At 52.3% G+C, this 15,200-nt stretch overlaps 1 protein-coding gene across 2 annotated transcripts; it reads left to right on the top strand.

Moving 5' to 3' along the window:
- The first annotated feature begins 64 nt into the window (after nt 1–64).
- Nucleotides 65–15,149, top strand: CXCL12 (C-X-C motif chemokine ligand 12). Of its 2 annotated transcripts, none has more exons than XM_077780252.1 (4): nt 65–169; nt 4,128–4,245; nt 6,471–6,557; nt 11,769–15,149. In XM_077780252.1, the coding sequence occupies exons 1-4, from the start codon at nt 109–111 to the stop codon at nt 11,782–11,784; spliced, it is 282 nt and encodes a 93-aa protein (XP_077636378.1). In that variant the 5' UTR covers nt 65–108; the 3' UTR covers nt 11,785–15,149. The 2 variants fall into 2 exon arrangements, with proteins under 2 accessions (XP_077636378.1, XP_077636370.1); XM_077780244.1 differs by lacking the exon at nt 11,769–15,149 and adding an exon at nt 9,167–9,306.
- Nucleotides 15,150–15,200: the final 51 nt, after the last annotated feature.

Below are 15,200 nucleotides of genomic sequence, written 5' to 3'. Positions count from 1 at the left end.
TCGCGCCTCTAAAGTGCCCGGCGCGCGCCTCCCGCCGCCGCACTTTCACTCTCCATCGCCGCGTTCGCTCAGCGTCCCGCCCGCGTCCGCGCGCTGTCCGCCGGTGCCATGGATGCCAAGGTCGTCGCCGTGCTGGCCCTCGTGCTGGCTGCGCTCTGCCTCAGCGACGGTGAGTGCGCTCGGCTGCGGAGGCGTGGGCGCTCGGCTCCTCCGCCCACGCCCGCGCCGTCCCGTGCTAACCTGGCTCGCGCCGCCGTGCACAGGGGAGGTCGAGGCCGACCCCTTCGCCGGGCGCGCCGATCGAAGCCCAGTCGTAGCACCCACCACCCGCCCTGAAGCTTCGCACTCCGCTGCAGGGCTCGGGGTCTGGGACGGTGGCGGCCGCCGGACTCGAGCGGCCGCACCGGGTCGGACTGGATAACTGACTGGGAGCGCGCCGGGGGCGCCGGGGAGTAGAGCAGAGTCGGGAGCCTGCGGCGCCGGGCTCTTGTCCCCCCTCATCCCACCCGCAGCCAGTGCCCTCCAGCGCGCGGCTCGGTGCCTGCAAGCCGAGGGACTCCGAGGCCCCGCTGCGCTGGGCGCTGGAGAGGCGTGTGCGGGAGAGCGCTTCGCGAAGCGGGCCCCGCAGCGCGACGCGCTCCTGGTGGCGGTGCGGCCGGTGCTGCTGCGCGGCGTCCCCTCTAGCCGAGGCCGGCCCTCTCTCTGCACCCACCCTGGCAAGGCTTCTCGGGCGAGCCAAACAGAGCAGCTGTCGGGTTTGCGCCACCAGCGCGGTCGCGCTTCTGCACAGCTCCGCGGTCCGCAACGACGCGGCTAACCTGGGCGCGCGTCCAGCCACTGCTTCCTTGCCTCTTCCCGGGCTCACTGAAGAGAGGCCCAGGGGCCGCCGGGGTCTCTCGTGCCCCTCCCCTGTCCCCCAAACACACCTGCAGACAGGCGCCTTTGTCACCGGCCAGGCCATCACTCTTCCCTCAGAATGAGCGCTGCAGCAAAGTTCAATCGCCAGGGCCTTAGGCCACTGGGGAAGGTGGTGTCCTGTTTCACTGGGAGAGGGAGAGAGCTTTATTTTCTTCCGAAGCTTAAGAGAAACCTCGCTGCCCTGTCACAGGACACCACTGCTGCAAAACAAAAATAAAACTCTTGGCTTTAAACACGAAACAAGCCGTGTTAGTTAGACCACGCTCTCCTTCCTTGGCTGCAAAGTTGCCAACAAAGCCTGCATGGGGTTGAAGGACACTTGGAGTGTTCCGCGGGGCAGCCGCAGGCCAGGGGCCCTGAGCGCCAGCAGCCCCAGGCTGGGTTCCGCCGCTGACCCTCTGCATCCTCACAGGCAGTGGCCTGGAATCCAGCGTGCGTACGGTGAGCACGCATGTGTCTGGGGCAAGCATGAGGGCCAGGGCTAGCAGGGGTTCACAGCTGACTGCCTGGGAAGTGTTCTTTAAACGTGCACCAAGTTGATGGTCAGAGCTGCAGGGGGCCTTCTAGCCACAAGAAAAAGTATGCGAGGCTGAGTCTCTGTGCGGAAGCCCTGGGTCACAGGGGACACTGTGGTTTGAGCATTAACAATTGAGTGGTGAGAGTGGTGTCATCGTGCACCTCTCCAGGGAAATGGTGCTTCCTCTAGCTGTCCCCCTCCCCTGGGAAACTGCAGACAAGACCCGAATGCAGGGACCCAGGTGTAGCCTGCCGGGAAGGAGCACGGAAGAAGCAGGAGGACTCACTAACAGACTCATCCTGACCCAGGGAAGGGTTGGTTGTTTCTCCCTCTGAGTTGCCCTCTTGATGGCCAAGGGGCCAGATCAGGGTAGGATCTTGGGCTCTAGGTCTGTAGGTCTGTCTGGCTCTCCTTGTGTGTACAGGGCTCGAATGTACTTCTTGACCTCCTGGAGCCTGTATCCCTATACTGACTCCCAGAGCTGCACTTGAAGATACCCTTGTTCAAGGTCAGGCTCTGCCTCCCGCCCTCCCTCCACCTGACCTCAGCCAAGCAGCTGGGCCCCTAGATGCCCTGGACTTTCAGGGGTTATATCCATCTAGGCAGGGCCCCATTCTGAGGCCCAGCCGGAGAGGCTGGCCAGGGCTCCTGTTGCTGCGTTGGAGTGGAAACTTCTCTTGGAACAGCTCTTGAACAGAGCCAAGTGCACCAGGTCCCAACCCCGGTAACATCTAGGCCAGTCAGGTGTCTCACCTGTACACAGAGTCACATCCAAGCCAGTGGGAAAAGTTAGTAATATTGACAAAAAGCTGGAGGAGAAGACAGCAGGTGAGTTCTCTAGGTAAGAGCCCTGAGCTGCTCTGTCCCTTTAAAAAAAAACCTATTGAAATGCCCCACTTGATAGGCAGGCAACTGGGTCCTGGGAGCAGGAATAAGAATTACCTTTGAAGGAAATGGATAATCCCAGGGGGTAGAAGGGGGGAAAAGAGAGAAGAGAAAGCCTGTGTTTTGAGCTCAGAATCAGCTCTGATTTCTGGCCTGATCTCCACTATTTGGTTAGTGGAGCCAGAACAGCTTCCCGGACACAAGGAGAGCAGCAGCCCCCACCCCCACCTGCAGGCAGCGCCACCGGCTGCAGCACTCACACTGGGTCCCTTTCAGCTTGCTGCTGCCCTAGGGTTGGGACCCTTCCTGTGTCACCACTCAGCCCTGGTTCCCCAGTCCCTAGTCAGCTCAGGAGGACACAGGAGAATTCCAGGGAGACTGGAGGCAGGACACTCGGAGGGGAGACTTTGGCTTCTGTACCCAGACCCCCTAGCCCCTGGCACCCCTTTACCCAGACCACCCAGCCTCCAGCCCCCGGGTGGCTTTCCCAGGCGATCTGGTCACAGGGCAGCCTGGGCAGTACAGTAAAAGCATCTACGGCAGGGATTGGGTGCAATTGCCGAAAGCCGGGCCCCAGCAATGACTTTCTGGAGTCAGTTCGGGTATACATGTGAGGGCTGCTCCGGGGGCGCTCTGGGGCCCTGAATCACTGAGCACCCTGAAGTTAGGCTTTCTCCTTGCTGGTTTTTAGGTATTCAAATTTGATCCTTTTCCCCTGACTTGATGACTATAATAGGCTGCTGTTTGCAAGCCATGCCCTCTCTGAACTGAACACAGCCTTTAGAAAAATTAAGTCCCTTACAAGGTTCCTGCAGCGTCCTTAGGTCTCTTGCCCCAAAACGCAGAACTTCAGAACCACCGGGAGGCCTCTAAGAGCTCTGTAAACAGACAAACTTTTTTTTTTTAATCTCTGGACTAAATATTCTCAGACATACATTTAAGCCCTGATGAAAGGATCCACAAATTCAAATAATTTGGGGTATTAAGTGGGGCTTGGATAAAACCTGCAGAAAAGAAAAAAAAATAACCCACAAAGATCGCAGCCCCCAGGGCTTGCAATTCTAGACTTAAAGGGTGAGTGGTGGGTTCTGCCAGAGCCCTTTGCTTATTTAAACTAATGAGTGTCAATTATGGTATTTTGCAAATTGGTGAATTGGCAAACAAAGAGGTAATACAGCCCAGGAGGCTGTAGCATCCTGCACAATGAGAGCCACTTTTGACTCCAGTCCTGATAATCTCCCAGCCTTCAGGGGAGTGCAGGGGAGAAGGTGGACCCTTGGCCTGCCCTCTGGGGATTCCCAGGTAGGAAGCCTGCCAGGATTCTTTTGTGGTTGCCTGGGTGTAAGGTGAATGTGAGGAGAGACGATTGCAGGTGGGGGGAGGGCAGCATTCCCAGGGCAACTACTGCTTCTTCTGGAGCCTCCTGCTTCCCCCTCCTCCTTCCCAGATTTGGGGGGAAGGGAGGAGGGGAGGCCTTGCTAGTTGGCCCTGGGGGATTGTTTTTTTTTTTTTGCAAAGAATAACTGGGAACCCCAGTACCTTGGATTGAAACAGTTGTCTCCTGGGATTAATAGATTTTATTTTAAGACACAGCGGGGGGGGCTTCTTTTAAATCCCCCACCCCCAGGAGAGCTCACTGTGCTGCCCCAGAGGCCTTAGCAAGGATGCACCCGTGACCCGTCCCACGGCTCTGGATCCTAACATCATTCCACCGCCTTAACCCTTGGCTGCAGACACATTACATACATGTATCCCCAAGGTCTGGCAGGGTCCTAACACACTGCGTTGTTTCTGTTACCTCTCCTAGGGAAACCGGTCAGTCTGAGCTACAGATGCCCGTGCCGATTCTTCGAGAGCCACGTTGCCAGAGCCAACGTCAAGCATCTCAAAATCCTTAACACTCCAAACTGTGCCCTTCAGATCGTGTAAGTCTAAACATCACCTCCCAGGAGTGTTGCATCTAATGGGCATAGTAGCACCTAGCTCAAAACTTGTAAATGCTGGAGAGCTGACACATGCTGAGCCACCAGCCTTGAACTTGGCATAATTAGAGGCAGCTGTGATGACCACCACCAGGCCCCGGAGTAAGCCACTGGGCAGGAGCTTCAAAAGCCACTCTTACCCTTGGCACCCTGCTGTGCCCCTAGAGGTTCTTGTTTCTCTTTTCCAAGCTTCGTCCTTCAGCACCGGAAATGGCAGTACAGTTGGATGCCTCCAGACTTGGAGAAGCAAGGGCTTCACCAGAGTTTCCTCCAGAGTCTAGCCCTTTGCTAGTAACAGTTGTCTGTCCTGCCAGTCTCCAGGCTTTGGTGATCTAAATCCATCCTTTATCAACAGCAAAATCCCACAAGACCCAAATTCAGGCTAAGTCTTTAGCCATTGGGTAAAACTCGGAATTTTCAGCTCCCTTCACTGCATTTTCTCAAACACAACACATGAGGTTTTGTTTTTGCTGGTGTTGAGGGCAACTGTTGAGATCTGATCTCATTCGTGTGGGGAATGAGACAGACTAAAGTTACACCTATACAACACACAGAAATCTCTCGCCTGGTTTAGTAAGAGAGCCACGCTCGCCGTTCGTTGCTTGGCCCTTGCGTGCTCTGAGGCACCCATGCTTGTGCACAGTGAGGTGTGGTCACGTGGCTAGACTCCAAGGTGCTGAGGCTCAGGGTCCCTCGTGGGGAGTTCACCTCCTGGAAGGTCCCAGTGCTGAGAATGGGGAGGGGGCACAGCAGTTGGAGTGAAAGCTGCAACTGCCAGAAACCTTTTCCACCTGGCACCAACTGTTTTTAAGTTGGTTTTTGTCTTTTTTTGCTAACCTTTGCTTCCTTGAATGTGTTTGTCATTTACAGGATGCTTTAGACCCACTAGAAGATGGATGTTTTTTTCACTGACTTTTTTTTTTTTTATAAATTTTTTAATGTTTATTCATTTTTGAGAGACAGAGCATGAGCGGGGGAAGGGCAGAGAGAGGGAGACACAGAATTGGAAGCAGGCTCCAAGCAGAGCCCAAGAACATGGGGCTCGAACTTACGAACTGAGTGATCATGACCTGAGCTGAAGTCAGACGCTTAACGACTGAGCCGCTCAGGCACCCCTCACTTACTTTCTTAAAATAAATACTATCTCTCCTTTGAGAAGTATTTTATCAGACATTGAATTTAGCTCCATAGACCTGCTTTGCAGTTCAGATTACACTGGTCCACTTGCTAGGAATGCACCTTGAAGTTAAAGAAGCCAGACATGATTTGCTGGTCTGGGCAAACACAGAATTAAATAAGAAGCAGTCGTGGCCACATTTAAACCCCTTGCTCTGTACCACGCCCTTCCTCTGCATATGTCAGTCACTTAACAGGAGGGCTGTATGACTCCCGGCGGTGTCCCCGAGCCACTGTGCTGGCCTTAGTTGTCCCCACAGAGCCACACGTGGCTGGGTCGCGGAGTCCTCAGACTGCTTCAGATTGCCCACTACCCAGGGCTTTAGGGAAGGGGGACCTGGAGAGTGAAGTCCAGTCTGCCCCTGGGAGGATGGGGGGCAGCGTGAGTGGGGCAGAGACTTGGAAGAAGGTGCCCTTCAAAATTAAAAAAAAAAAAAAAAAAAAGATGAACCTGGAACATTGAGGGAACTTGTGAAATCTCTCTGGAAACCATTCTCTGGCAAATTGCCTACACTGTCCCTCCCTCCCTGCCCCGTCACCCCTCTTCCCCAGACTACCGCAGTCCCTCTTCGCAGGCCTCCTACCTCCCTACTTACTCTTAAGTCTGTCTACCACGTACTTTCAAGATGATCCATCCAAATAAGAACCTGCCTTTGTCACTCTCCAGTGTAAGCGCCGCGATCTTACAGAGAAAGGCCCGCTCCTCTGCCCTCATATCTATGCAGGCGCCTCTTTGGTGCCTTTGCTCTTGCTTTGCCCTCTTGCTCAGCTCCCTCTCATCCCTCAAAGGCCAACTCAGGTGTTCCCTGCTGTGCCTTCTGCCTGGGCTCCCCCGGAAAGCCTCTTCTCACCTCCCCTGTCTCTGTGGCCGGACTTGCCACAGTGCCAGGAATATGTTCCCCTGAGCTCCTCCCGAACCTGAGCCCGCCACGTGGGGCGTGGAGCACCGGTGAGGGTCCGGCTGCACACTGTCTCCTCTTCTGTTTTGGCAGGGCGAGGCTCAAGAACAACAATAGACAAGTGTGCATTGACCCGAAGTTGAAGTGGATTCAGGAATACCTGGAGAAAGCTTTAAACAAGTAAGCACAACAGCCAAAAAGGACTTTCCACTAGATCTACTTGAGGAAAGCTAAAACCCGTGTGGCAGATGGAAGGGCGAGGTGTGGGGGAGGAAGGCCTGAATGGGGGGGCCAGGCGTGCCTTGGGGGTAGCGCATTGACCTGGGAACGGGCTTGAGGTCGGCCCGGCATGTAGACAACTGCATTTATAGCCTATGGTACGATACCGCAGCTTATGTCCACCCGTGCCCCATACCCTTGTGCACTGGCTGTTCTACAACTGGGGTTTTTCTAAGGAATTCTGTTGTACCAACAGCTTTTCCCGCTGTCGGTTCTCTCTCGTAATCCTCATAATCACGTCATTCCCATTATCATTTTTTAATCAGTGATGACTTCCCGATCTGTATTTGGTTTGTTGTGGAGCTTTTCTTCCTTTGCCCCTGGGGCGTCTGGGCACAGTCAGGTGGCGGCCGAGCATGGAGCTCAGAAAAGTGTCCTTCCTTCAGACTCAGAGGAAGACCGTGGGCGGCTCCCGCAGCGGGCGCCTGTCCTAGAATGACAGCCCAAGGTGACCCTCTGATACTGACCGGTGCTAGGCAACGGCCACCACCTCCACCTCCTCTTTCGAGCTCAGTGATTGGATCTGTAGGCTCCGTGTAGAGGCTACTGTCCCTGGGGACTGTGCTCAGAGACCCTCTCCCGGTCATTCCCAGGCCTCTCCCCGCCTCCAGTAACACGCTTTCATCTTGCTTCTGCTTCCCATTTCTGTACATGCTCAGTTGGAGGAGAGGACCTGCCAGGGCTCCTGCCCGACAGCCCCCTCCTCCCTCCGCCCTCCCCTCCTGCTCAGGCCCTCTGTGAGAATCTTCTCTGGCCTCCCCCAGAATGGGGCTGGCCCTCTCCTGGTGGGGTGGGAGATCCTGTCTTCGCCTTCCCTCGAAAGGCAGGTGTTTGCAGAGTCGAATGCAATTTTCAATCGGGACTTGTTTTGAGGAATTTGGTTCTGTGATTGCCTCTGACGCTTACATATGCCACGGAGGCTGTACACACTCTGCAATCAGAAGTGAAAACACAAATGAATAAATGAGCCTCTTGCCACTAACCCCTCCTCCTGAAACTACAGCCGAGTTTCAGGCTCCAATCAGAAATGTTGGCAGGGTGACATTTCCATGGGTAAATGGGATCACACAGATGGGCCTGGTGGTATTTGTAACTTTCTGCAAGGCATTTTTTATATATTTTTTGTGCACATTTTTTTATGTTTCTTTAGAAAACAATTGTATTTCAGAATATATTTATAGTCGAACAATTCATATATTTGAAGTGGAGCCATATGAACGTCAGTAGGTTACGTTTCTCTATGATCTTAAACTACTGGCAATTTGTAAAGAAATATATATGATCTATAAATGTGATTGCAGCTTTTTAATGTTTAGCCACAGTGTTATTTTTTCACTTGTACTAAAATTGTATCCAATGTGACATTATATGCACTAGCAATAAAAATGCTAATTGTTTCATGGTATCAACCTCCTACTGGATGTGGGAATTTATTTACCTGAAATAAAATCCGTTAGTTGTTAGACATGGGGCTCAGATACATTTCTGGAGTTTATGAAGATGAGGTGGCCTGCTGGTCAGGTGCCTTGAATCGCTCCTGCCGAGTTCACATGTGAGCATGGGCCTGGCTCAGGAACAGATGAGAGCTGCAACTTCAGTTTTTGAGCCTTTTTTTTTTTTTTAAACCCAATGGAAACAACAGTGCTAGTTTTCTGAAGAATAATATTTGACTCACTAATTCCTCTTCCCCTTCCTCCTCTTCCTCAGTTCTCCTAACACTCCCACGTAATCTCCAGACTCAACTCTCATAATATCCAGCTTTCACGTTTTCCCACGTAAAAATCCCATAATTCCAAGCCATGGTTAATAGCAAACTTACACAGGAGCAGGTGGCCTTACCCCATAAATCATTAAATACCATTCAGCTTGAATCATTTTAATGTGACAGTCATGAGCCAGTTGCTCTAATCAAATTGTGCTAACCAGCTCTCTCCTTGCTCTCCAGAACAATCCCAGTCACTCCCAGGGGGAGTCCCCAGGCATCCAGAAAGGAGAAGGTGGGATCAGGCTGCCTTCTTTCTCCTCTCCTGGATGGCCATCTGAATGTTGGGCCTCTAACCTCCAAAGAATGATTCAATGTGAAGTGCAGATATTTTTTAGCTGAAGCAGAGAGTTCAGCTCTGCACTGAGAAGGAGGGAAGGCTGAGGAGATGGGATCGGGGGGCCAGGGCGGGGGAGTTAGAAGGCCAAGTCCAGCCTGGCCCTGGGACTGCCTTCACACCCTTTCAGATGTGAATGCCTTTCTAGGTTGGAAATTTCAGGCAATAGCTGAAATTGGCCATGGCTATAGCCAGTTCACAGATGTTCTGGAAGTCTGGCTAATACTTCTCTTTGAGTCAGGGGGAAAATGTCTGCTTCATTTTAATGAAGTACTTTGCCCAGGGGCCTCCAGGCCTAAGATGGAAGACAGAGTTAAGACTGATCCCCAGGCCAGTGTTGAATACTGTGCGGACTGAGACAGACCCGAGTTCATTTCAACATCATTAATGGTTCTACTGATTTTATCTAAGGGGGCGCAGAGAAGAAAAAATGGGGAAAAAAGAAAAGATAGGAAAAAAGAAGCGACAGAAGAAGAGAAAGGCTGCCCAGAAAAGGAGAAACTAGTTCTCTGCCACTTCGAGATGGACCGCAGTGCGCGCTGCTCTTGTCTCTCCCGTGCTTTGTAAATTTGCTCTAACCCTCCTCCAGGGCACACCCCTTGCCTTCCGTGCAGGTGCTCAGACTTCCTTGGAGGAGCAGCACTCCTCTGGCCACACTGGCTCCCATATTTAGGTGCTTTTTAAGGCCCTTCCTGGTCTGCTAAGTTATGAAGAAAGTAGTTGTGCAGAGACTGGGGTGTGGTCTGGGAAGAGGAGACTATGCTCAGGACTCTGTCTGGAGTGGCCCTGGGGTCTCCAGCATTGCGCTGGGCTGCTGAACCCCGCCCCACCCTCCACTCCCTCTCTCAGAAGTGCCCGTGACCACGGGAGCACACCAGCTCCACACACTCACAGTTTGCCTTCCTGCTGAGGCCAGAGGGCGGTTGCCCAGCCTGCACAGAGCCATCTGCTGTCCCAGCAGCGGAGCCTCGGCGAGCAAGGCCTTCTGCAGTCAATCCCCTTGAGCACTGCTGCTGCTGCCCGCACAGCCTTCGTGGGGCCAAGCTAGCTATGGCCATGCCTTTCCCAGGTGATGACTGACTCTCTCCCAAGTGGCCCTCCACCCCTCTGCCGCCTGGGGTGGGACTTCTCCAGGCCTGAGGCTGTGAGAGCAGCTTTACCTCTGAGCAGGGGTGGTTTCTGGACACCGAGTGGGTGGCAGCTCTGCATTCCCGGGGAGCAACTGTGGAAAATACTTCTCAGGGAGCCTCTTGGCTGGGCGATTCACTTTATAGATTCTTTAAACGGGTCCCTGACGCGGAGCAACTTTGTGAAGGGCCTACCCCTACCCATCTGCTGGGAGAGTCTCTGTGAACTTGTGCGATTAGGTTTTGGGACACAGCTGCCTCAGTCCTCACTCATAGGAAATATGTGCTTAAAGTGAATATAGTGTTCTAGAAAGCTCTAGAACCTTCCTCATACCACCCACAGATTTATGTCTAAGATTTTCTTGCCAAGTCTGCCTAATTTGGACCGGAAGGAGGGGGATTACCAGGGAGAGCAAGGCCCTGATTTCAGTAGTACTTTGAAAAAGGATACCTCGGATGTCTGGACTGTGTTCCTCCCATCCCACATAAACACTCACCCTGCACCCCAGGCCCCTGGTCATGATACAGTATGTGAATCCAGAAAGATGAAGTGGTTGGAGCACGTTGAACAGATGAAATCAGGAGATGAAAATCCAAGGTCCCCACCCGTCAGACTCACCTGGAACACTGTGTCCCCCTCATGCTTTAATGCCCTCCTCTGTGATGGCAGCACAGAACATGACAACCATTCCTTGCCCCCATTAGGGAAGCATCCTGCTAGGGTGCTGCAGCCAAAGTTCCTTTATTTCCCATCCCCGTCCCTTTTATGTGGCCAATCTCAGCCTGGGCCCCTCTTGCCAGCACTGGGCATAGCAGGCCTGCTCCGGGCTGTGCAGGGTGCCCTCCGCTTCCCACCCGCCCTGCCTCCTAAGGCATCGGGATGTTTGCTGGTCCTGGGCTGGGGCACCTGCGCTGGGTAGTCCTACCTTTACTAAAGCACTCGGGAGCCGGGCAGGCCCGTGCCCCATGTTCTCCGTTCCTCATACACCAGGAACAGCACATCTCAGTGCCTCCAGAGGGGCGGCGGGTCCTTCCTGAATACCACAGGGGTCGTTTGCCATCTAACAGTGGTGGGTCAAGCTACTGCTGTCCTGAGATGACAACCTGCTCTCTGCTGTGCTTTCTGCTCCTGCTGGGGGAGCTGGGGCTGAGGGGACTAAGACAGTTGGCCCCACATTAAGGAAAGCAGACGGACTCCAGTCCTGTCTTCCTATGACTTCACTGGCTCCTGGCCCTCACTGTATCTGACAAGCTGACGTAGCCCCAGCCCTGCTGAAGACAGGGTGGCCATGGAAGAGAGAAGTGCTGGACTCCATTCTGTTTTGGGTTGAATCTAGGCAGTGCTCACGCAGCTGTGCCGAGTGAACGGCGCACAGTCCCAGCACCGTCCCAGGACCATCCCTGCCGTTCTGGCCAAGAGGTCCCAGGGCCAGTTGTGGGGCTGGAGGGAGGTAGATGGAGGTGGTTGGTGGTGCCAAAGCCCCGGACGGGCAGGCAGCCTGCTCCGGGCTCAGTGCAGGACCGGGCCACACGGAGGTGAGCCCTTCCTCCGTGTCGGGGCTGAGGCAGTGTGCCCTGCCCTGTCATGTGACCACTGTGTCATGCCGTCTGTCTGTGTGCCCTTGTTTGTCCGCTGTGTCCCATGCTGCCTGCGCCTGGCTTTCTTCTCCACTTCCCATCGTCCACCCATCCCTCGGCTTCAGCCCTGGCTGCCTCTCTCGCCACCCTCCCCCTTCCCAGGGCCTCGGAAAGGAGGCACACACTCGGCGGCGATCTGGAAGTCAGGAGTGAGGTCCTGCTGCAACGGGGGCTCTGCGTCTTAGGCTTGCAGCCTGGGCGCCGTGGGAACCCGCCTTAACGGTGTCTCCCTCTGTTCTTGTTAACAGGAGGTTCAAGATGTGAGAGGCGCAGGTTGGGTCAGACGCCTGAGGAAACCTTACAATAGGAGCCCAGGTCTGAAACCAGTGTTAGGAAGAGCCCGCAGCGGCTCCCCCTGCGCCCAGGCAGGGCCCAGTACATTTCCAAGGGCTTTGTTTTGCACAGTTTGCCTTTACGTTCACCATTTGATTATGTAGCAAAATATATGGTGTTTATTCTTCATTTAGTGTGATTATCCAGTGTCACTGGTGACAGATAGGAACTTAGACTAAGGCCATTATTTTACTTGCTTTGTTATAATATCTTTCCCGTGGAGCCCCTCACCCAACTGGAGGTTCCTGAGTTTGGTATCTCCCTGAGCTGTGCAGTCTGAGACCCCAGATCATCCTATTCTAGGATGGAGAGCCCCTGGGACGTATCAGAACCAGGGCAGACCCTAGTGAAGGCTGCCCCATGAAGGGGGCGGGGGGGGGCTTCAGGGTCAAGTTTAGAGAGTCAGGCAGGAGCCTCACCCTTCCTCGGAGTGAGAGCTAGGGCCTTCCCCACTGCTGAGCAGCACAGGGCTTCTCCGAGCTGAGACAGGCAGGGGTGTGAGGCCAGGGCAGGGGGAGACGCACCCCTCATCCTGAGCTCTTCTCTACATCCCATCACACTGTTATCATTCTCTGTCTCATCCATCATCATGTGTCTCCAAGACTGTCTCCATCGCCCTGGAAAAAGACTCTCTCAAGACCAAAGCTTTCATTTAAACTGGGCACCAAGAAGCAAATCAAAGTGTCTCTCGTGTCACCCGGTTCTGAAAACACTGTGCACCTCTGTGTCTTGTTTGGAATATTGTCCGCTGTCCAATCCTGTGTTCTTGTTCAAAGCCAATGTCCTCGGGGCACGCACTGTCAGCTCCTCCGATGCAAAGGCTCAGAGTAAGGAGAGGTCTTTTGACCAGGTTCTGACCAGGGCTGTGATCCCTCTTGGGTGGACAACCTGGGTTTTCCCAGTGATCACAAACCCAAGGTGGATCAACAGAGCCCAAGGGAATTTGGCGCGCGCAGCAGTGTTAACCCATGTGGATGCCAGCCCTTTACACTTCTACAGTAGATATCTTGGAACACTGGGGAGTTTTTTCTCCATTGCATCCAACCATGATTGTTAAGGCGATAATATGAAAAGAATCCTCAGCTCTTCATTTTGGTTTTTGAAAAGCTGACCCATAAAATAATGACTCCTGGATGTGACAGTTCCTTCCCAATTAAAATCTAACCTCACCTTTTTCCCCACTTGGCAGTCCCATCACCTGCCATCTTGTACGGTGGCGTCTGGACTTCGCCCCTGCTGTTATCTTGTGCTTCCAGAACGTCCACCCCAGCTTTCCTGTTATAAAAGGGGGTGTTTGAGAAAGTAGGTTAAACCCTGACGTGTAGAGTGTTTTCCGTTACCGAGACCAGTTTGTAGAGTTACACTAAACAGTTTAAATGTGTTGGGTAGGCATTTGAGGGGTTTTTGCTTGTTGTGTTTCGTTTCACATTTCGTCTTACTAATACTTTGCCCTTTTTGGTTCAATATCCCAGTAAAAACTTTAAGAAAATGGAATAAAAGAAGGGCAAAACAAGGAAATGTATCTGTTGAGAGGACACTGTAAACAACATGCAGAAAGTATAATTTAGCAAAATAATCTTGAATTGCAGGTGTTTTTAGGTTTAATAATCTTTGTGTTATCAGTACTATGTTAATATTTCCATAACTATTCCTTTATATAGGATCTTCATGGTGGAAAGCCAGTCCCTCAGCCAAATAAAAATGTGTATCTTCAAATCTACTCTATTTTATTGAATAGAATAGAGTACAGGGACCCTTTATTAGTTAAAAGGAATACAGAACAGGTTTCAAAACTCTCTTTTGAAATTAACCCAACACTACAGGGCTCCTGAATTATATGTGAAATGATCGATTTTCAGTGAGATAGTCTTTTTCTAAGTCATCCAGGATATTTAAAACTCTCATGGAAAAAGTGGAACCATCTTGACCAGAGCCATTAAATCTCTTGCTCTGAGAAGATAAACGTGGCCCTAAATCTTGACTTCTGTTAAAGAATTGTTTGTTTCTCCCCCAAAGGGGGGAAATAGGTAAGAGTAGAAACTTCAAGGAAAATTATCTGCCTAACAATTGCTCTCTTTGCAAACTGCTCCTAAGTGGAGACTGCCCAACTAAAGCAAATATGCATTTAAATAGTCAATTTGCAAAGGAAAAGGCTCCCTGATCCCCTTTTGCTTTAAAAAGTCAAGTGCATCAGTTGTCTGGGGGTCACCCAGCTGTTCCTCCTTGTCCAGTGCTGCTCTACCTGACCTTCCCTTGGGCTCCGTGTAACCTCCAAGGCAGCTCTCCCTTGCTGGCCTTTGCATCAGGACCCAGGCAGCTGTGTGGCCTGGGTGGGGACCGGGACTCCCAGAAGTGCTGTGTGTTTATATCCGAATCTGCGCCATGTGTTGTTTTTCACTGTTCTTTGTCCAGCCCCCAGCCAGGTGCTGAGACCCCAGCGAGGAGGCTCAGGAGGGGGGCAAAAGAAGGGGGGCATGTGGGCCTGTCCTCCAGAGAAAGGAGGTTCAACTTTGAGCAGAGGCCCTGAATAGGCAAAGGTTGCAGTTCCCCCTGTGTGAAGTCCAGAGAACTTCTATGCTTTTTCATTGGATCCGATCTGACCTTCCTTTTCTGACTGCTGCCTGATGTTATGGCCATGGGCTCCCCCATTGGGAGCTCATCACCACCCCCCACCCTGGGCAGGCGGTGTACCCTGCAGCTGGATGAGAATTGTGGGGTCCCTGTACATGTCTTCCCTGACCCATTCCCAGGAAGCCCTGTCCCTGGGAAATGCTCCCTGGAAACCTTCAAATTCCCTCAGCAGACCATTGACATTGCCAAGATGAAAAACAAAACAAAACAAAACACCCAGGAAAGTTGTTAGTCTGCAGCCTTGCTGGATTCTCAGTCTCTGAGCAATGATGGGTTCAGTGTTAAATGTGATAAATACTGTATTTTTGTGTTGTTTAAATTACATCTCCCAAATAATGTGAAAATGGTCCAGGAGAAGGCAGCTTCCGTATGCAGTGTGCTTTTTTCTTTTTTTTTTTTTTTAACAAATAACAACTCCTTTTGAGAAACAACAATTTCTACTTTGAAGTCATATCAATGAAAAGATGTATATGCACTTACAATTTTTCTAATAAAGACATGTATTCAAATGTAGTGGCCAACCGGTTGAAATTAGTGCTGCCACTTGGAATTTTCCAAACTTGGTTTTTCTTCCTCAAACCCAACACAGAAGGGCTGTGTAAACCTAGCTGCACTGGTTAGTGGAAAACAGGCCATTGTAATCACGCTAATCATAAGTAAAAATTCTGCAGGCATGCTTGCCTCCGCTAGTCAACTGATCCTTTGGGGGGGGGGGG

This window comes from Crocuta crocuta, unplaced genomic scaffold (assembly GCF_008692635.1).
Source record: "Crocuta crocuta isolate KB4526 unplaced genomic scaffold, BGI_CrCroc_1.0 scaffold170, whole genome shotgun sequence".
Classification (NCBI taxonomy): domain Eukaryota; kingdom Metazoa; phylum Chordata; class Mammalia; order Carnivora; family Hyaenidae; genus Crocuta; species Crocuta crocuta.
This window is presented reverse-complemented; position numbering and strand designations above follow the sequence as displayed.